At 38.9% G+C, this 22,431-nt stretch overlaps 1 protein-coding gene across 7 annotated transcripts in view; it reads right to left on the bottom strand.

The window, feature by feature from the left end:
• Positions 1 to 22,431, bottom strand: part of NT5C3A (5'-nucleotidase, cytosolic IIIA) — a 63,540-nt gene that overhangs the window by 39,786 nt on the left and 1,323 nt on the right. For 2 of the 7 annotated variants that reach the window (XM_061587187.1, XM_061587189.1), the window contains exons 2-3: positions 3,544 to 3,824; positions 2,954 to 3,060 (exon numbers count right to left, since the gene is read on the bottom strand). The exons of 3 other annotated variants lie outside the window; for them this stretch is intronic. In XM_061587187.1, coding sequence (XP_061443171.1) covers positions 2,954 to 3,055 — 102 coding nt within the window. In that variant the 5' untranslated portion in view covers positions 3,056 to 3,060; positions 3,544 to 3,824. The remainder of the gene's footprint in view (positions 1 to 2,953; positions 3,061 to 3,543; positions 3,825 to 22,431) is intronic. 2 more of the 7 variants (XM_061587188.1, XM_061587191.1) reach the window with 1 other exon arrangement.

Genomic DNA, 22,431 nt, shown 5'->3' with positions numbered 1-22,431 from the left:
TAAATGGGGCTTACGATTTTAACTTGAAATTTTAATGAACTGAGCATCTGCTTTATTTTGTTGCTTCCACTATATTTTCCATGTAAGAATTTCTTAACAGTAAAGATATCTCACATTAACTAAAATTCCCAGGGCAAGGACCGATTTCAAGAATATTCTTTATCCTCAAATAATTTAGGCCATCAGCATAAATACAGTAACAATTTCTACATTGAAAAGAACAGCATCCTTTTACGCACTCTTAAAAGTTAAGCTACTAAATTCTGAGAATTTGTCAAGCATATTTAGCTGAACATACTTTTTAAAAACTTATTGTTTGCTGAAAGCAGAAACGTTCCTTACACTCAGTCCCAAAGCACATCTACTTTGAAGAAGTCCCACTTAGCAAATTTAAGATTCCATCCAGTGTGACAGTAAGTCAGTATGGTTTGGCATAAAATACCAACCTAAAATTTAGTAGTGGCACAAGAATACTGCCATAAGGTATATAATATAGCTCTACTTTTGAGAATAATTATTAGGGTGGTTGCAGTCCTCTGCTTTATATGTTCAGGTTGCTGTACATATTATAAAGCACAGTTATTCTGGACAAATTAAGGATCACAGGTAGCAAGGCCCAGAAAGTCCAGTTAGTAAGCATAAGATTAACTGGGCCATAAGCTCATACCACTTAAGAAATCTTTTCCCAAAACTGCCCCTACCTGGCCAACAGGGTAATCTTATACACATCTACTGTATTCAGAAACAAGCCCCCTGAGTTCAGTGGGACTTAGTCCCAAGAAAGTATGTACAGACAGCACTGTATGTTTTGTTAGTAACATTTTGAAGACAACAAATTATACTTTATGAAATAATGTGATTTAATGTTTAAAATAAGCATTTAGTTCAGAAATCTCTCAGATACTAAGCTCAAAAATCCCTGTCAACAAGGTAAACATTCATACTTGGCTTCTGTTTGGAGAATTTTTCATCCGATGGAACAGATTTATCCAACGGAACTACTCTCGAAGAGTGGCAGAGGGGCCATGTCTTTCAGTCCTAACTACATAGTGTTACAACTGTAAACCCATAAAATACTACGTAGTTTGAAGAACAGTAGCTGCAAGTAAAATATTAAGTATGATTATCTAAGTGTAAAAGATTGACAACTATAGTTATACAAGGCACTGTTTTGGAAACACCTTGAAAAAAGACTCCTAGGGAAGGGTAAACAACAGAACAGTGTATTTATAAACTGATAGCCATGTAAGCCTACACTACTGGTATATAAAGTTCTCACTTGTTTTGCGAAGTCTGTAATCTGTTTATTTATTAGTGCTTATTAAAGCAAAGAATGGCTTAAAAACCTTCTGAAAAACAAGCTAAGTTATCTTCCATTCTACATGAAATATTATTTCTATTTTTGGTAGAGCCTCATATCAGAAAGAACTTTACCTACTACTTTTTTTCTTTCTGAACGATATGAAAACACCCCACATACAAATTACATACAGCTTAGGAAAATGTGGTAAGGACTAATTGTGGCAGGAAAGAATTAGTTGCATTTATGGTGCAAGGTACAGTTAATATAAATATAACATCAAATTAAGATCTATGTATTTTCAAAATCTGTGCTGTAATTTAGGAGTCCTACACTGCTTTGAATGAGATTGGATTGTGCTACAGAGTCACCTTGCTACAGTGTTGGAAGGTGCTCTCAGTGCCTTTAGTGGCACTTCACTGAAGGAGAGAAGCCCACTATAAGGAATGGGTTCTTTAGGGCAGAACTGCTGCAGGTCCTCTGTGCTCTAAGAGCCACTGGAGCTGGCAAGCTTTTGATCACTCATGTGCCACAGGATGCTCTGTTTGTACTGAACAGCTCCAGCCTAGAACAGGATTGAGCTGTAAGACACATTTGCTTGGGATGGGACTTATTTCCACATATAAATGTGTAGGACCAGACTGTAAGTCTAAAAAATAGTCAGTGTTCAAACCTATAAACAACTTTGTAATCTGGAGACTGTGTTCTTCAACTCTGGCTCCCCACAAGTTGTCAGACTCTACAACTCCCATCATCCCCGATCATTGACCAAGATGACTGGGGATTAGGGAGTTGTAGTCCCATAATATTTAGGGGCCTAAGAACCCAATAAGGAATGTATGTTACTATTTGTATTACCTATTTCTGTAATAGAACATATTAAATATAAGAAATGAACATTTTTGCAGTGATATTAATATCCAATTAAAAGCCGGAAAAGATAGCAGCTCTCTCCCAGGTTTAATAGATAAAGGACATTTAATGACAATACTTTAAAAGAACTGAGCTTTAGCAGTTTAAAACATACCTGATTGTGTCATATATCCCATACACAAATAAGAGAAAGAAATCAAGTAATATTGGGAAGTTTAAGTTGAGGGTCATGGGCAATGATATAAAGCTGCAGAATGTACATTCTCTTTAGATTTATATTCAGAGATTGGTTCTGTCAAGACGACTTTTTAATCATACTAAATTGTTCTAAATGAGAAAAATGCCACTATATTACTATAAAATAAAGTCATTAACTTCTGTTGTCTGCATGTTATTGATTACACTAACAGTCTCACACACATTTTGCTATATCTAAATTATTTTCAACTGATGGCATGATGCAATAGACAGAAATGGAGTTCAGACCTCAACATAATAAAGTGCTTTCACGCAAACTAAGCTTAATAAAGCTAGAAGACCTTGATGTATAGATGAACCAACAAATAAAAATGTATCTCAAAATGAAAGGGATGCTTGGTAAGTCCTTTTGTCATAGTTAAGAGTCTTGCTTAGAACATTTTTGGTGTTGCAAAACCCTAGACTTGCAGCCGCTCTGAACTTTGGATCTGCAACACTTACAAAAAAAAGTCTGGACTGTGGTTATTTTTGGACAACAAAGTTGTCAGAGTTTCCCTTGTGCTTTTTAAAAAGGGAGAGTACCTGTGTGCTGAGGTTAGAGCACTCTTGCTTCTTCTGTTCTTGATTCTTTCCTACTGCAACAGCACAGGTGACAAGCAGACTCCAGAGATGCAGGGCTTGCATACAGGCTGCCAACAAAAACCAAGCAAACCGCTTAAGAAATGGTCTGCCACATTATCCAGTCATCAAGAACTGTGTTTACAAATATGGTATACACAGATTAATCTGAATAATTCCAGAATTATTCATCTATATTCTTTTCTATAAACAGTTTTCAACAGGCTGGATCAACCCACAAATCCATGCTTTATTCTATTCATATTTAAAAACACTAACAGAGCAATCCTGTGCATGTTTACTGAGAAGTAAATTGCACTGCATACAATGGAGATTAATCCTAGGTAAGTGTGCAAAGGATTACAGTTTTAAAACAGTAATCTTATTTATATGTACCAGAGAGTAAGTCCCACTGAACACAATGTAGCTTACTTCTTGGTAAACATGCACCAGATTCCATTACATGATCTTTCGAATTTGCAGCAAACTATCAAAAAAAATTGCACAAAGCCGAAAATATTGGCTCAAAAGCAATAGCTCTGTTTACAACTTACCAGAGGAGCTTGCTGAGGCAGCTGCAGCAGCAAAAAGAAATTTCTTCCTGTTAAGTAAACACTAATATAGCAGCAGAAGGTGCAGCTGAGGGCGTTTCCAAAAGCAGCCTGACTAATCCCCGAGCAAAAAAATCAGAGCTCTCTGACGCACACATCAGGAAGGCATGGCCTAACAATCTGGCCTGTCAGATTTACAGATGATCAGCTGGGACAGCAACAAAAGAACCTCAGACTTCTAATGAACAGGCAGCGCTGACTGATCAGCAGGCAAATAAGGATTGCTGTAACAAGAGTAAAGGACTTATTTGGAAAGCAAAACCTTAGTTTATTTTAGAATTCAATCCATGTATTATCAACATTTTCTGAACCTGCTGTTGAGACTTACTGGAATAAATAATATTTCTATCTTACTATCCCAGAGTCACCCATAGTATTTACAAAGAATAGATTTTTGAGAAAAATGAGAAAAAAATATAAGTACTTATAGAAATTCTAATTAGTCATGAACCAGAAATGAAGGTCGGTTGGTTTGAATATGGGAAAAAGAAGACATAATTTGCTTTCACCACATGCAAAACACTAAGGACAAATTCAGAAAAAAATCATATAACCTATAATTACCCTCACTATAAAGGTTTTCTCTTATAAATAATGGGTATGCTGAATTTTGACAGTAACAGTACAAATATTCCTGACTTGACCTGGGATTTTGACAATGCCTTCCATCTATCAGAACCAAATTGAAATTCATTAATTTTTAATGGTGTGGTCAAAGTTAGCATAAAATATGCATAAACTAGTCCTCATGATGTCAAGTCTCAATAGATATGTTTATTGTGCCTTTGCCCACAAAAGCAGAAGTACACCTATGTAACTGAGCATGTTGTAATTATAAGTTGAGAGCACTACTGTCAACCTGTAGTTCAGCATTTATTGTCACTATATCCTGTGACTTTACTGTTGTTGTTAAAGCTTACATGAAATATATACTAGTTAACTGAATTAAAGATACCAAATGATTTGAATAATTATCTATTCTAAAGTAACATATTTAACCTCAAATACAATTAAGAACATAAGAAGAGCCTGCTGGATCAGGCCAGTGGCCCATCTAGTCGAGCATACTGTTCTCACAGTGGTCAACCAGGCGGCTGGGGGAAGCCCGCAAGCAGGACCCGAGTGCAAGAACACTCTCCCCTCCTGAGGCTTCCGGCAACTGGTTTTCAGAAACATACTGCCTCTGACTAGGGTGGCAGAGCACAGCCATGTCTCCTCTGACCCGCCTTTTCTCTAAACTAAAAAGCCCCAAATGCTGCAACCTTTCCTCATAAGGGAGTTACTCCATCCCCTTGATCATTCTGGTTGCCCTCTTCTGAACCTTTTCCAACTCTATAATATCCTTTTTGAGATGAGGCGACCAGAACTGTACACAGTATTCCAAATACGGCTGCACCATAGATTTATACAACGGTATTATGATATCGACTGTTTTATTTTCAATACCTTTCCTAATTATCCCTAGCATGGAATTTGCCTTTTTCACAGCTGCCACACACTGGGTCGACATTTTCATTGTGCTGTCCACTACAACCCCGAGGTTTCTCTCCTGGTCAGTCACCGCCAGTTCAGACCCCATGAGCGTATATGTGAAATTCAGATTTTTTTGCTCCAATATGCATAATTTTACACTTGTTTATATTGAATTATTTTTGAATGAGCATTTGCTGATGTAAGACTATCAGTATTTCTGCCACAACAAATGAGGAAAATACTTTCGAAGAGGCATCAGATTTTCTATCAAGAATGAAATGAAGCAATACATTCCATAAAGCCATAAATTCCATAAAGCCAGTGTCTTTTTCAATGTGAGAGTCTAGAGCTGTTCAACAGTCTGTTCCAGGAATAATGAGGGACAGCTAAAAAGCTTTAGGATCCAATCAGGGATGTCCCTGACAAAAGGAATACTTGAGCGGTATACTGGTTTTGCAATTCATTTGTAGGAATGTTTCAGTGGAAATGTGCAGATCTACATTTCAATGGTTCTTCTGAAAAGAATGCACCTTGCTCAGGACAAGATCTTGTGTTAAGAGACACCCTAACTCTTATTACAAATTTTCAAGAGTGAATCAGTGTCAAATTAAATCTGTGTCATCATGCCATAAAGCTGAATTGGCATCGCAGGATTTTATGGTGTGCTGGAGTTTAGAACTGTACACGACAGTCAAGGTGGTGTGTCATCAGCACCACAAACTAAAATTGTTGTGATGGAAAGAAATCTCTTAATGCCACACATTGAACAGGGAAAGAGTGAATACTTTGGAAACTCAGGTCAGGGTCAATTAAGACTGAGGGAAAGAGTTAAAATGTTTAAAAACTAGCTGCTTAATGACTAGGTCAATGTGTTCAATAGGACATAATACTAGGGGTCTCCATTAGAAAATTTTCCACAACAAGATAAAGGGCTTTGATAAGTTATTGGAAAAACCTAAAGCAAAGCACTCCCTATTTGAGATTCTATTTTTGGTATAAAAACATCTTTGCAAAAGCTGACCACCATGTCAAATCTGTTTTAAACAAGGTTGTGAGACTTTAGCAAATGTTCTAACTTGGTTATTTTATTATATATCAAATAATTTTAGAGCCATACAAATTTGCAGAGTAATGTCCATTATGATGCTATATATAAGGAAAGTTAAATCAAAATTTGTGTCAGGGGTTCAACCAATAACCTCATGGCGAGAGGGGCTGGGGTGCAACCTAGTGACCTACCTGGGACTGTGTGCACTCAGGCCATAGAGTCCTCTTCAGGCACAGCAAACAATGATGTGCAAGCATCAGCTCCTGAAATGGCAAACAGTATAAAGCCGCTGAGTTGAGCAGTTCTGGTATAATACTAGGAGTCCGACCTTCTGCACTGCCCAGGCATCATAGCAATATCTTCTACCTGTTGCACTTCAGGCTTCATCACAGCATCTCTCTCAAAAAAGCATTTATAACCTCCTGGACCCACCAAATCAATCCTCTGTGGCTCGATGTAAGAAGTCAAGATCGGTGAACTTCTCCAAGCACCTTGGTCTGCATCCTCAGCCTGCAACAACTGAAACTGATCCCACAAAGACTGGACCAGATGGTGCTCTGGACACCTCGGCAACTGTATCAATGATGGCATCTAAGTCAGAATAAATATGAGCAATTTTGCCCTCAAAATGCTTAGCAGGCCTTCAAGGATTCCAACATATCGTCCCCAGAAACTAGATAAAATAGCCTCATCACCATAAAAAAACACACAAAACTCTGCTGGACATCAGCCTAAAGATCCAATGGAGGAAGAGAAGGTTGCTTTGCTGCATGATAACGTGTTCTTTCTTGTGTCCAGTAGTGTGTGTGTGATTACGACTTATGGCGACCCTATGATTCAGAGACCTTCAAAAGCATCTGTTAGAAACCACCCTGTTCAGATCTTGTAAGTTCAGGTCTGTGGTTTCCTTTATGGAATCAATCCATCTCTTGTTTGGTCTTCCTCTTTTTCTACTCCCTTCCATTTTCCCATCATTATTGTCTTTTCTAGTGAATCATGTCTTCTCATTATGTGTCCAAAGTATGATAACCTCAACTTTATCACTTAAGTTTCTAGTGATAGTTCTGGTTTAATTTGTTCTAACACCCAATTATTTGTCTTTTTCACGGTCCATGGTATCCGCAAAGTGCTCCGCCAATACATTTCAAATGAGTTGATTTTTCTCTTATCCATTTTTTTCACTGTCTAACTTTCATATCCATACATAGAGATGGGGAGTACCATGGTCTGCATGATCCTGACTTTGGTGTTCAGTGATACAGCTTTGTATTTGAGGACCTTTTCTGGATCTCTCATAACGACCCTCCCCAGTCCTAACCTGATTTCTTGACTACTGTCTCCATTTTGGTTAATGACTGTGCCAAGGTATTGATAATCCTTGACAAGTTCAACGTCCTCATTATCACTTTTCATCTTCTGCTGTCATTACTTTAGTCTTTTTGACGCTCAGCTGTAGTCCTGCTTCTGTGCTTTCCTCTTTAACTTTCATCAGCATTCGTTTCAAATCATTACTGGTTTCTGCTAGTAGTATGGTATCGTCTGCATATCTTAAATTACTTATATTTCTCCCTCCAATTTTCAAACCTTCATCTTGGTCCAATCCCGGTTTCCTTATAATATGTTCTGCATATAGATTAAACAAATAAGGTGATAAAACACACCCGTCTCACACACTTTCTGATTGGGAACCAATTGGTTTCTCCCTATTCTGTCCTTACAGTAGCCTCTTGTCCAGAGTATAGGTTGCGCATCAGGACGATCAGATGATGTGGCAGCCACACTTCTTTTAAAGCATTCTATAGCTTTGCTGTAATCTATAAAGCACAGAGTGATTTTCTTATGAAATTCCTTGGTCTATTCCAAAGTATGTTTGCAATATGATCTCTGGTACCTCTTCCCTTTCTAAATCCAGCTTGGACGTCTGGCATTTCTCGCTCCATATATGGTGAGAGCCATTGATGTAGAATCTTGAGCATTATTTTACTTGCATTATTAAGGATATTAGGGATATTAAGGCAATGGTTCGATAATTCCTGTATTCCCTGGGATCCCCTTTCTTTGGAATTGGGATGTATATGGAATGCTTCCAGTTCTTTTCCATATTTGTTGACAATTCTTTGTCAAAATTTGGACGGATTCAGTCACAGAAACTTGTAGCAACTCTATTGGTATGCCATCTATTCCTGATTTCTTTCTTCCCAGTATTTTAAGAGCAGCTTTTACCTCACATTCTAAAATTTCTGGTTCTTCATCATACGGTTCTTCCATGAATGAATCTGTCATCCTTGCATCTCTTTTACAATAATTCTTCAGTGTATTGTTTCCATCTTCCTTTTATTTTATCTGGGTCAGTCAGTGTGTTCGCCTGTTGATTATACAACATCCCTACCCTTGGTTTAAATTTCCCTTTCATTTATCTAATCTTTTGGAATAGGGCTCTTGTTCTTCCCTTTTTGTTGTCCTCTTCTATTTCGATACAGTAACTATTGTAATAGTTCTCTTTGTCCATACATACTAGTCGCTGTATTATTGCATTTAGGGTTGTGACCGTGTTTCTGTCTCCTTTTGCTATCCTTCTTTCTTTAACCATTTTAAGAGTTTTGTCAGTCATCCATTGAGGTCTTCCTCTCTTTTTAATTAGAGGTATAGCCTTTTTGCATTCTTCCCTGATAATGTCTCTGACTGCAATCCATAGTTTCTCTATCAACTAAATTTAAAGCCTCAAATCTGTTCCTTATTTGATCTTTATATTCTTCTGGGATGTTATTTAAATTGTATTTTGGCATTATGATTGCTTTGTTGTTCTTCTTTAGCTTTACTCTTGTTGTTCTTCTTTAGCTTTACTCTTGTTGTTCTTCTTTAGCTTTACCAGTTGATGATCTGTACCGCAGTCTGCTCCTGGTCTTGTTTTCGCAGAAAGTATGGAAGTTCTCCATGATCTGTTACCAATTATATAATCAATGTGATTCCTATATTGACCATTTGGTGATCTCCACGTGTACACTCGTCTTTTCGGTTGCTCAAAAAATGTGTTTGCAAGAAACAAATTGTTGGCTTCACAGAATTCAAGAAGTCTTTCTCCTGCTTCATTTCTATCTCTTAAGCCCCACTTTCCCACAATTTCTTGTTCTTCTCTGTTCCCTACTTTTGTGTTCCAGTCCTCCATGATTATCAAAACATCCTGTTTTGGTGTGTTAGCAATTTTTTCCTGTACTTCTGAATAAAATCTGCCCATTTCCTCTTCTTCTGTGTTTGTATTAGAGCATAGACTTGGATGATGGTTATGTTGATAGGTTTCCCATTAAATCTCATTGATATCACTCGCTGAGACCTTGCATTATAGCTCCTAATTGCTTTTACTACATCACTTCTCACTATTAGAGCAACCCTGTGTCTTCCTAATTTATCATTTCCTGCATAAAATATTTTCTAGTTGCCTGATTGAAAATGTCCCATTCCTGTCCATTTTAATTCACTCATGACAAGCATTACAATGTTCTTACATTCCATTTCTTGCTTGACAATTTCTAACTTTCCCTGGTTCATGCTTCTCACATTCCATGTTCCTATTGTATACGTTGCACAACTCCAGACTCTCGCATCTGTGCACAACAGCCTCCCGGCTTCCATTCGGCTTTCACCCAGCTGCATCAGTGACAGCACTACTTGTACTTGTCCGTTGTTTAGTAATAGTTGCTATGAAATTTGCACCACCTGCATTCTAGCTGCCACCCTGATAGTTTCATTGCACACAGCTCTCTAGCAAACTAGGGAACTGGCTAGGTCAATAGGAAGATCCCAGAGCATTCAGAAATCCAGAAATTTCATAAGTATTTGGTGGCAGACCAACTTAATGGTTCCACCACCTCTGCAGAGGGGGAAAGCTACTGTCAAACTTCCCCAGGAAGTGCTCTAATAACAGCGTTATAGAACTCCCACAGTTTCAGACCTCCTGCTGCTCAGTCAAAAATAGTAGGTTAAGAGTGTGTTTGGAAAGATGTATTAGTTTGGTGACATATTGAGAAAATCCTACGGCTATCACGGCATCAAGTTTCAAGCAGGTCCCTCTAAAGTTGCTCCAATGCAAGTACTGCCATTCCCCCAATCAAGTGTCTTGGGGATTTCCAACACCATGTCTAAGACCACCCCAAACTGCTTGGGCTGGGAGCCTGATGGGCAGTGGAGTTGCTACACCAGCAGAATCCCTGACCTGTCTTTTTGGCCCAACACCAAATATAAACACTCAAAGCCATCTCACATACAAAATAGTCTCCTGGAGAAGGAGATGGATGCCAGGAATTCACGTGAGGGAGATGGCAGCAATAATCCCTCCCTGATCTTCTAGCCTATATTGAGATCCACCCAGGTCTGTGATACATGCCACACCACCCCCTTATCCACAACTGTGAATTGACATGACAACATGCAAGTCAACGGGCAACCTAAAATTCTCTAGTTGGGGGAAAGACCAGAAGAGGGGACTGTTCTTAGAAGACTCACCACTGGCTTGTTCAAGCCTTGACTGGCTTGTTCAACACACACACTTCAGGAGCTGCTACGGCAAAACCTGGAGCTTCCTGTGTATAGTTGCCTCGTGTGGTGAGCCATGAGGTCTAGGGATTTCAGCCTCTTCCTAGACATTAAGGGGTTGGTCTGACTCGATCCATCCAAACTGGCCATTAGCTTTCTGTTCAGGATGACTTTGCCTAGGCAACTATGTTCCTTCCTGTCTTGATCTCCCTGGTTGACCTTTGACTCACACTTGATGTTTGTTTATCTCAGCTCTAACAATATTTCTGATTTCATCAATAGAAACAACACTGTTAAGAGAACATGTGAACAAATATAATGTTATACTTAGCTTTGAGTAAACTTCTAAAGAATCAAGATGGTGAGTTTACACATGTAAATGCCAAATATAATTGGGAATATTATATTGGCAATAATAATGTAAATCTGCAGTTAGATACATGAATCATAATGAAAAAGATATAATTAAAGTATAAATGGAATTCAATTCAAATGAGTGGGTTTGCTCCTTTCAGTATTTTCATTATAAATATAAAAGTATCTTGTGAGACTGAAGATAAATTGAGGGATAAATTGGAAAATAGGCAAAAATCTACAAAGAAATTCAGAGCACTGCTCAGTATTACAATGGATGACTGAATGCACAAACATGCAATGAGAGGGAGATAAGAGGCTTAGAAACAACATGACTAGAGAAGACTGGTACAGGGGGTGAGGGATGATGAAATAATATTATAATTGGGCACAAATTGAATATGAAGCATCTATTTAATACTGTTGGAAAGATAATGGGCAGCTTTTATTATTAGTCTTGTTGATACTGTTGGAAAGATGATGAGCAGCATTAATTAAGGCCAACCCAAATGTCACAAAGTGGTGGCAACCTTTTGAAAATTATGAATATTACTACTTCAAGTAACAGTAATCCTCACTATTATCACAGGAATATTGTCTTCATTTTGGGACGCTACATAGTGAATTGGAAAAGGCCATATAAGGAATAATTGAAGGAAGTAGGAATGCATTTTAAGGAGTATATGGAGACCAGTATCAGAAAGACTGAAAGGAAGGAGGGGGAACAGCTGTGGTTATTTGCTTCTAATGGACGAGCAAGAGGTTATGAAGTTAAATTACATTACTAGAATTTATGCTGACATTTCAAAAAGTTTAAAAAGGGCACCTTAACTAAGCTTTTTTCTTTTTTCTTTATGGCATGAAGAAGACAGATCTACCAACTTAAAATGTCCTTTGTAACATAAGATCAGGTTTTCCCTTGTAGTGGAGTAGGAAAAAGGTGTCCAAATTTGCTAGTTCATTTTTAAATATCAAATCACTTTGTTGTCATCTCAAACGTTATGCGAAAAAATCACACTAGTGCCCTCTGCTGTTGCATGATGCATGTAACAGCAAGAACAAGGATGTGTGTGTACGTGCACTCACATGTTTAAACACTTCAAAACTAGATTGGAAATAAACAGATAACAAAATTGACTCGATCACAGTTCTGCTGACACCTTTCTAATTTACCCTAGTTATTTTACTTGGAGAAGTTGTAACAACCAGGAGAAGGAAATCTTAAGACCCTCAAAATGCACACACTAACTTGGAGAGCAGCCAAAAGAACATTAAAAGCACCAATTATTACAGAAGTGCAGGAATAAGGATACCTTGTAAGGATTACTTATGCTCCAGGCCAAAAACAAAATACAAAGGGTGATAGCCAGCTAAGTTATACTCGTAGACACTGAAATCAATGGACTCTGTAAAAGAAATGGGCAAAATCAAGGCAAAAGAAGCTCAGTGAAAAAGAAAAAAATACTTAACACAGTAAATCTAAAGCTCAACATTTATAAATAAAAATGTTCAGTATTAAACAAAATAGCAAGAAGCACTTATTTTACATTAACATTCATTTATATTTGAAAATCCTATGCTTAATTAGTTAGACCACTGTTGGATATCATCCCAAAACAAAGAAAATCCAAGTATGTGCCTTGAATACATTATTCCAAGAATAACTGAGGTGAAGTGTTTGTACAGAATGATCCCTAACATTTTATATATGTATATATAAAATGCTATTAACTTATCTTTTCTATTTTCAGAATATATAAAAAATTAATTTGTATAATTTCTTTGGGATAACACTGAACTGTTATGAATGAAGAAAAATGAACACAGAAGGTTTATTTCCTATAAATAATCTAGTTTTATGTAAGAACTTCACAGAAATCAAATACAAAAACTTTTAAAAACACAAGTTAAACACAGCTCATGAGTTTTTCAAGTCTACAGCTCCAATATCACTGCAAATGATTGCACATTTGCAAAAGTCACCAGCATAGGAATAAGTGCAGGGTTACTAGGATCTGCATTTATCTAATGAACTGATCTTTCTCACTTGTGACTTAAACTGCAACTATTAGTCAGCACATTTGTGATAACTATCAAGACTCTAAGAAGAATCAGTTTACAGAGAAACTAGGACAGGGCAAAGGCTGCCATTAGCCCTGCCACGCAATGATATTCCTAGGCTTTCTAAAGCTGTACTCTACACTCCTTACAATTGAACTCCGTGGGCTTTGCTTCTGGTCACATGTTTAGGGTTGGGTTTTCAGAACCTGTATTATTTCAAAACTAGCACAAGATTAAAAATTTACTGGCTTAAATTCCATTTCTAAAAAAATGGTCCTATTTTTCTTTAATGGTGATAAGTTAAATCCTGCACAAAGAACAATAAGCAAACTTTGTCGTTATTTAAGAAAAGAACAAACAAATCTGATATGTCCAGGCTTTCCTTTTCCCACGCTAACTGGAAAAACATCCAACAGAACATTATTTAGGTTAAAACTCCAAAGAGCAGAAAGATTAAGTGAAAAAATAATGAAAAAACAGCTAGAGGTCTGTCAAACAGCAGAAATATGTAAGGAAAGGTGGGGAATAGGAGTGTCCTTGCATAATGAAAAAAACTTTGTTTTCTTGTTGTATTAACTGCCCTTAGTAAACGCATGCTCATTGAGGAAACTCGCACTGTGTCATTTCCCCCTCCTACAACCACTATTTCCTTCATCCAGAGCAGCTTCATAGCCCCACAACTGTTTTACTATCTAACCATATATATCTTGCCTGCATCCTTGTGCATACCATACCTTTACTCTGTATCCTGACCACAGATGGAAGAATCTGTCAGTTTTGATTTCTGTTTCTCATTTTTCTACTTTTCTCAGTTCTCCACATTTCCACAGCAGTTTGCAATTTTCCCTAATATACATATTTTTGAAAAGCAATTTCCCCTGACGTAACATATGTTTGTATGTTATTTTTGCTAATATATGCATTTTTGCCCACTATGTCCCCATTTTATGCATTGGCTTAGAACTGCATTGCAAAATTCAGAGAAGTGTGAATTTCAAAGGATGGCTGTTTCAGTTCATGTATTGTTTCAGAAAGTGTGAATTAGGTAAATTCACCTTTAAATGGGAACTCAAATCAAATTTCATCTCCATCCCAAATCCTGATTTAAGTGTACATGCTGTCCCTTCCACTCCCCATTGCCTTACATACATAAAGGAGCTATTATAATAAAAGTATGCTGCCGGAGCTCACAAGGTCCAAATCAATTTATTAAAGTGTGTCTCTTTCAAATTCTCCTGTATATAAAGGCACTTAAGCTTTCATAGGAGAAAGCCTTGCTGTGTTTTTCTCAGTGCAATTTCTAGTAAACTGTGACAATGCCTCCTGCTTGGCTAGATGCAGGCAGGGGATGGTATAGAAACTTCTTGACTTTTGTATAGCGGTAATGTAGCTTATTGTACAAATGTAAAAGACACATTCATTGCTCCACACACTTATTGCCTTTGGTCTCACTTTCCCCCCTTCTCTTGGTGACTACTGGCATGCAGCCATTGGAAGGCTACCACGGAAGAGCTGAATATGTTTCTGCACTCCTATCATAAGGGTAGGAAGCATTTGGAGGATTCCTCCCATTAAAACCGTCAGGATCCCCCTAAATAGCGTATCTTTTCTGCACACTCAAGCTTCTGATATTCTCCATTCCCCTGCTGGTAAAGCAGTATAGCAGAAGGCATACAACAGGGGGTGGGGTGGAGATTTGGGGCCCTCTAGATAGTGTTCATCTACAAATTCCACTATCCCTGACCACTGGCTTTGCTAGCTGAAGATAACAGGAGTTGGGAGTCCAACCACATCAGGTCACAGGTTCCCTACCACTGGCATACAGGATTACAAACATGGGATTTTAATTTAAAATTCCTCCCTTCAAATTCTGCATTCAGGCAACTCAGAATTCTGCTGTTCATCTTTGGCCAGCAAATAAACATAGAGAACACTTGTGTTCATTCAAACAACACTGCTGATTTACAGGCAGACTCCAAGTATTGACATATAAGGCTCTAGCCTTGGTTCAGTGTACATTAGGAAATGCCTTTCTTCATGTAAGCGAGAACTAGAAATCTAGGGGATTCGGTCTATGCACTGTCATCCTATTCTGTACAAGAGAGGGAACTGCAAAGAGACCAGCTACAGAAGCTTCCTTGCACTAACAGTCCTTTTTCAATTTACCATTGTATGGTTAATGAATACAAAAATATTAATTTCAATAGCATTTGCAATTGAAGTTTTTTATTTTATTCTGTGTTTGGTCATTGTTAGTCATTTGGAGCTTTCCACAGAAAGGAAAATATATTAATGCTGAACTGAAAATGAATGAAATATTTTTGGTGATTGTAGACTCTCATCCCCCATGCTGGCCTGCTGCAACAAGTGCACAAGAGCTGGGCTTAAAAACTGACTTGTGCCAGGCTGCTGGAGATTTATTAATGTTAAAGCTGTAATTGTTTTACTTGAGTCCCATCTTGTTATTGGTACAGGTTTAGGCAGTTTATAAATATTAATACTTAATAAATGCAAACCAGAATACATAACTCTGCACTGGTCTCAAGTACGGGCAAAGGATGTATGGTCTTAAAAGTCTTCAGTTTGATTTGTTTCTTGCTTCACTCAACGCACTATAAACAGAATTGTAGGAAATTATCTTCAGTACCCAGAACAACAGAGCTGCACTTGCTTATCACATCAGTCACAATCAGTGAGTCCCGGCTTGCAGGTGCCTCAGCACCAACCTCAGCAAATGCTTTCATTGTGGCTTCAGAATATGGCAGCATATACTTCTTTCAATCCCTTCTTCTTAAACAAAGGTTTGAGATGATTTTATTTAACATCTTTGCAACGGTAATCACAAAACTACATTTATTAAAAGAGCAAGAAGCAGGAATCCAAGCAGGACAACTAGCTCTAATGTTCAACTTTTAACCAATTATAATCCTAATCACACCAAACAGCGGCGGTGTCTTGATGTTACGAGGGTGGGGAACCTCAGGAACCGAGGTCAAATGCAGCCCTCCAGACATCTCTCTCTCTCTCCCCCCTCACCCCAGGTCATAGCCCTTTCTAGGCAACAGCCCTCACTAGCCTTGCTCTACACCCTGTGATAATGAATGAATGAAAGTTTATTTCAGTCCATGACCAGACAGGGCACAACGGTGCAACAAGGTATAGGGTAAATGACAACAAGAATAATAAAAAACAATGAATACAAAAGTTAAAAAATTAGGTCTACATCACAAGTTACAAGACATTAGGCAAGACTCAAGTAATTTACATCTTAAAACTCATTACGCAGAACCCATAAGATTTCTCCTGCGAGCTATAGCGGCTGCACAGAATGAGGCGACCTTCGCAGTGATTCGATGGTCCTGATCAGCCAGTAGGCGATGTACAAGGTCAGTCTCAGGACCCAAGTAAGAATTAGGCAAAATTGGGGAGATAAAATTAGAGCGGAGGTCCAAGTAGAAGGGGCAATGTAACAATACGTGGCACACTGACTCCACCTCCCCAACCCCACAAGGACAAACCCGTTCGCAGAGGGGAACACCCTTATACCTGCCCTCCAGTAGTGCTGAAGGGAGGACATTAAGTCTTGCTAGAGCGAACGATTTCCTATGCTTAGAGATGTGCAAGTTTGTTAAATAATTGGCAGATACAAAAGGTTTCGTATTGGTACAATAGTAAGAGTAAGCAGCGGCCAGGCTCGAGTTATTTTGGAGTTCTATGTCTTTAAGACGTTGGATAATGGCTATTTTTGCCTTCGAATATCCTAGTGCCCCGATAGCCTGGAGCGAGAATCCAAGGGCCTCCAATTTTTTAATCATTACCTGCTTCCATTTGGACTGGACCCTGTGATAATACCTCTTGGTTATGTGGATGGAGGTGTACAGAAACTGCTAACTTTTGTGTGGCTCCACTGTAGCCTACTGTAGAAACAGTTACTTGGGTGTTTTGCTCATCTTTTGCCTCTGGCCTTCACCCGCCACCAGCACACAGTCCAGGAAAGTTATTCATGATGAAATGTGGTCCTTAGGTTGAAAAAGGTTTTAAGTGTGATGTGAATGAACATAGGTGAAACTTCTCCTTCCCTTCTTCCCGTGCTGCCATGTGGAATTCATAAGCTTTCATTTTTCTCTCTCATTAGTCACAATTTAGTGCTTCATCCAAGCTCTAAACTGTGACTTATGTTTAATGAAAGTTAACATTAATCACAGTTCATTAGTCTGAATTACACAAGCCACGGCCAAGCAAAGACTTCTGAAGTCCTCCTGCTGGTTCACCTAACCTAACCTCATTGACGTTACACTACACTATACAGTATTTTAACGCGATGTCCAAAAATGGGCAATGGTTAAAGATGTTTATATATGGTCTGGTGATACGTCTGAACTGGCAAACCAAAGTTACGGGTATTACAATATCCTCAACTCAAGGGCCAATGCAGCTAGACTCTGGAGGCCAAGAGGAAGAAAATGAAAGCAGATAATAACCTCTAAAACACAGTTTGTACATATGTTTGACAGCTTAAACCATAGTTTGGGTTCTAAACTAAGCCCCACATGGAAGTTAAGTCCCACTGAAATAAACATGAATGGGAATAAGTTGTAAGACATCTTAACTATTATTCCTTGTTTCTTCTCTCTTGAAACAGCTGCATTATTACTTACTAAATTCCAGAAGAATTGTGAAGTTTAATGAAATTGCATAATTGTGATTCCTTAAGGAAAGTCTATGTTCTTTCAAACATTATGACTTTGTTCCATGCTTATGTCAGCATATTTTTTGTGTTCCAATATGACATCACTGTTTCTATAGGAACCAGTCTACAAATATATAAAAGCAACAAGCTTCAGAAGCGCGCCAGATACATTAATCTAATATTTACACTAAGTAGTACAAAGATGACTGAAGCACAGAAAAATGCTGAGGACTTTCATAAGTTAATTATCAGAGTATTATGATATCTGCATTACTTTACCAATGAAAGTGGATTGAATCCAGAAGGATAGCACAAACCTAGTATCTCCTCAGAAGCAGAACTACTGAATTCAATGGGGCTTACTCCCAAGTAAGTGGTGTTATGATTGCAGCCTAAGTTAGTTGAATTTAACTGCCCACTGATTTCAGTGGGAGCCAAAATTGCAAACCTAATCCCATTTACCTGGGGGTAAATCCCAGTGAATTCAACATGACTTACTTCAGTGTACATTGCTAGGATTGCACTGCTAGTCTGGACCCAATAAAATATCTTTTGTTTCTTTGTTTTAATATAATTGTTTATTAATGGCATGGTGCTATTGGACAGTGTAACAGAAAAATCATAACCTTGTGTAATATTGCATTGTCTGTATGCACAGAAGAGTTTTTCAATCAATATGTGGCATAGGTATTTCATATTTCACTGAAATGCTGTTATATTACACATCTTTATATCTATTGCATGAATGAATAGAAAGGGAGCTGAACTGGCTTCGAAGGGTGAGAATACACATTGACTAGGATGCAACAAGACCCTCCGTGGTGCAGAGTGGAAAGCGGCAGTAACGCAGCCGAAGCTCTGCTCACAGCCGGAGTTCGATTCCAACGGAAGGAGGAAGTCGAATCTCCGGTAAAAGGGGTCGAGGTCCACTCAGCCTTCCATCCATCTGTGGTCGGTAAAATGAGTACCCGGCATATGCTGGGGGGTAAAGAAAGACCAGGGAAGGAACTGGCAATCCCACCCCATATATACGGTCTGCCTAGTAAACGTGGCAAGATGCCACCCTAAGAGTCGGAAACGACTCGCACTATAAGTGCGGGGACATCTTTACCTTTTTAGGATGCAACATCACACTAAATAAACAGGATGGTATAGTTAAGAGTGCTTTTCTGAAGGTGGTCGATATACTTTGCAGGACTTTATACAATGACTGCACTACTTTGGTCCATATTCTCATGATCATCTACTTCATAATTATTTTCTGTCATTCATGATTAAAGTGAGGAGGCAACAAGAGAGCTTTATTCTCCTTACAAACTCCTGCCCTTCTACAAAAGTAATTACTCCTGCTTGACTTTGTTCATTGAAGGCAATCACTCCTACAGCTGCCAAGAAACTTCCTGCAATATTCTGTCTCCTCCAGCAGTTGTCATATGACCATACATGACTGTTGTAACTAGAGTTTCTCTTCTGCACTGAAAGTCAGATTCAGTGATGGAAACTGAAGGTTTATTAAAGCCTGAGAAGACCAATAGGGGTACAATTCTTCTAGTTATATTGCTGCTAAGATCTTAATAGAGATGCAGGGGAAAAACATACAATAATGAAATCAAGGAGGCACAGAGTTTATGGAACCATTAAATAGGTAGGCCCAATAAAAGCTATCACCTGTTTGGCGGCTGCTTCATTCTTTGCAACTATATTTTCTTCTGTAGAATCAACTTGGTAGCAGCATACTGATCAAGGCAATGGAGCGGAGGAATTATATTTTGGCTGCAGCTGGGGATTTTATGAAAATCAATTATCAACGGATAGTGTCAGAGGCTTGCTGAAGCTGGGACTCGTCAGAGGCTTAATGAGCTGAACCTCATCTCCAGTCTCACAACTGTGTGGGATGTGCTTTCCCTTCTCAGCATACTATAAAGAGAAAGAAGATGGGAGCAGCCAAAGAAGATGGGAGAATCACAGATCTGGAAGGAAGAGATACTTAGAAAATGAAGCATTGCCTCAGCATGGGAGATGCAGCAGGAACCGATGGAGAACCGATTCTGGGTTACAACCCAATGACAAGCCATGAAAGGAACAACTACTGAGGGAGGAGGGAATGCAGGAGTAAGTTTGCCCATTAGCCCCAGTGACTGCTAGGGAGAAGAGTCAAAAGAGTCTCAGTCCTCCTATGCTAGGAGTCAACGACTCACCAGGATCTCTCTGAAGGAAAGATGAGGTTTCAGGGCTTTGAGAGCACTCATAAGTTGGTTGCTATAATCTGGGGGATGTTTCAGAACAATAAGGATACTACCAATATATAATTCAGAGAATACATACAGGACCTGCAGCAAAACGTTGTACAGTGGAGTGCTCCCCCCCGTCGGCTGGCAGTCTCAGGATTTTTCTTCTTAGCAGTTTTTGGTACTCAGGGTTCTCCTGAACCTACTGACACCTCCCCTCTTGTGCATGGATTTTTGACTACAAAGGACTGTTCATTATTAGTGCCAACAGCTGTTTGTGAAAAGCATGCAACTAAAACCTGGATTTCTAGGGGGAAAGTATTTATAAAACCAATGAAAGTATTTGCCGCTGACATAATAGAGTTTGGAAAAAAATGGAACATAATTAATTGAATATAAATGAATTCAAGCTTTTCTAGCTCACATTTTTATACATTTATAGAGTCAGTTATGCAAACAGCTCTAACACAATAAATAATTGTATGTGTATGGGATTGTTCAGCAGTTATACAAAGAAGTTAGAGAGGTACAACTAATGATACTAAGATGCAAATTACAGCCACATACCAAAGAACTATTCAAGTATATTGTTCAGTACCACATTTCTCCAAGGTAAGGCACCATTCTTGAAGATTCATCTCCAATGAATCTAAGGACAGCCACACACCACTGTAGCTTTAACTTGAGCCCAGCTTTATTCTGAAGTACACCCCACTTGTTTCAATGGGACTCATTTCCAGTTAAGTGTGCCTAGGATTGTACTTCTTTATCTAAACTTGGGGTATGCAACTATGTTCACAGGGAAATGGTGCCATAAGAAACAGAGCACTTCAAGTCAATCATTTTTTGAGGACTAAAGACAGAAGAAAGGCATACAAGACAAAGAAGATGTTGGCTGGATTGGAGCTAGTTTTGAATGACAGGAGGAACTGTGTGAAGTAACACAAGGTAGCCTTGTTGGCCCGTAAGAAAAAACCCAAAATCCACACTAGAGTAATTCCTGTATGAGGCTAACCAAATGCTACAAAATAGACAGTAAGCTTTCAAGGTTGCAAGAACTCTCCATAAGCTAAAAAGTAAACAAAGCAAGAGTGAGGAAGAAAAAAATTGACTGCTGTTGAAGTCATGGATGGAGCCATTTAGTCACAGTGGTAAGATGGGAGAAGATGGAAGATGAGAAGAAACTGTCCCACCACTGCCTAGCAATAAGAAAGTGAAACTAGTTCCAAACACCTTTAAGGAGGGACTGTTCTGCTGCAGAGACATAATTAGAAAGATTATTATTATCAACATTTATATCCCACCTTTCCTCCAAGAAGCTTAAGGTGGCAGATACGGTTGTCCCCTTCCCCTAATCTTTATCCTCAACAATTCTGTGAGATAGGTTAGGCTGAAAGACTGATTGACCCAAGGTCACCCGTGAGCTTCATAGCTGAGGGGGGATTTGAACCCAGATCTCCCAGATCCTAATCTAGCACTGTAACTACCACATCAAAAGTTGCATGGCTTCCAGGAAAAAGGTGTTGAGCCCAGCACTCCCACTACTGTGACCATGACATAAAATACTAGAGCCTGATATTAGTCAGCATTTTGCTCTTGGGATGTATCAGAACAATTCTGCTCCTCCCTTGCCCACCATCAGTTTTATCTCTAGCATTCATACCACACTTCACAATAATTATGAATCTGTCTAGTGAATAAATCTCTACATCATCCTTAAAAATATTTTGAAAGGATAAAAGAGATTTGTTTTTAAACATGCCCATTATGGTTGTGACTAGATGATATTAAGGAGGACTAACCAGTGTGGTTTTGGGATTGCAATTTGCTGTGGATCTTTATTTGTTTGGCTGCAGCAACTGAGTGTCTTTCTTTCCTCCTCTCCTCCCTACCAAGACTTTACAAAGAGATAGCCACCCCATCAAGTGATCAAAACATATGTTTTTGTGGTGATTAAAGAGTATAGAAAGTGGGGGGTTTGTTAATCCTTTCAGTACACATTTACAGGTGGAGTGTCCCACATTCATGAACCTGAAGGGCAGGATTAATTAACTGTAAATTAATTAAACCAGAGCAAAGAAAATCTCTGTCCTCCCCCCCCCCCTTTGCTTATTAAACAGTATGGGCTACTCAATAAGTTTTATAGTACAGTGGGGAGAAGAGCCTGGCTGGAAGTCCAGAGTCTGTGAGTTCAAATCCCTGCTTGTGTCTCCTGGGTGTCAAGAGCCAGCTAAAGGGCCAGCCACAGTGAGTGGCTCAGGGGTTATGTGCCCTGCCACCTGTGCAGCCATGGGCAAGCTGCATAATCCCAAGGAGCCCAGTTGCCCCCCCAAGCTGCCAGTTGTGGACAAGGAAGGGGCTGGCTTGTGCAGCTGTGGCAAGCTGAGCAGGCTCTAGCCAGCTGGGGAGGACCATCCTCAGAGAGAGGCAATGGTAAACCTCCTCTG

This window comes from Rhineura floridana, chromosome 10 (assembly GCF_030035675.1).
Source record: "Rhineura floridana isolate rRhiFlo1 chromosome 10, rRhiFlo1.hap2, whole genome shotgun sequence".
NCBI lineage: Eukaryota > Metazoa > Chordata > Lepidosauria > Squamata > Rhineuridae > Rhineura > Rhineura floridana.
Note: the sequence above shows the minus strand (reverse complement) of the source record. Positions and strands in the feature narration are given on the sequence as shown.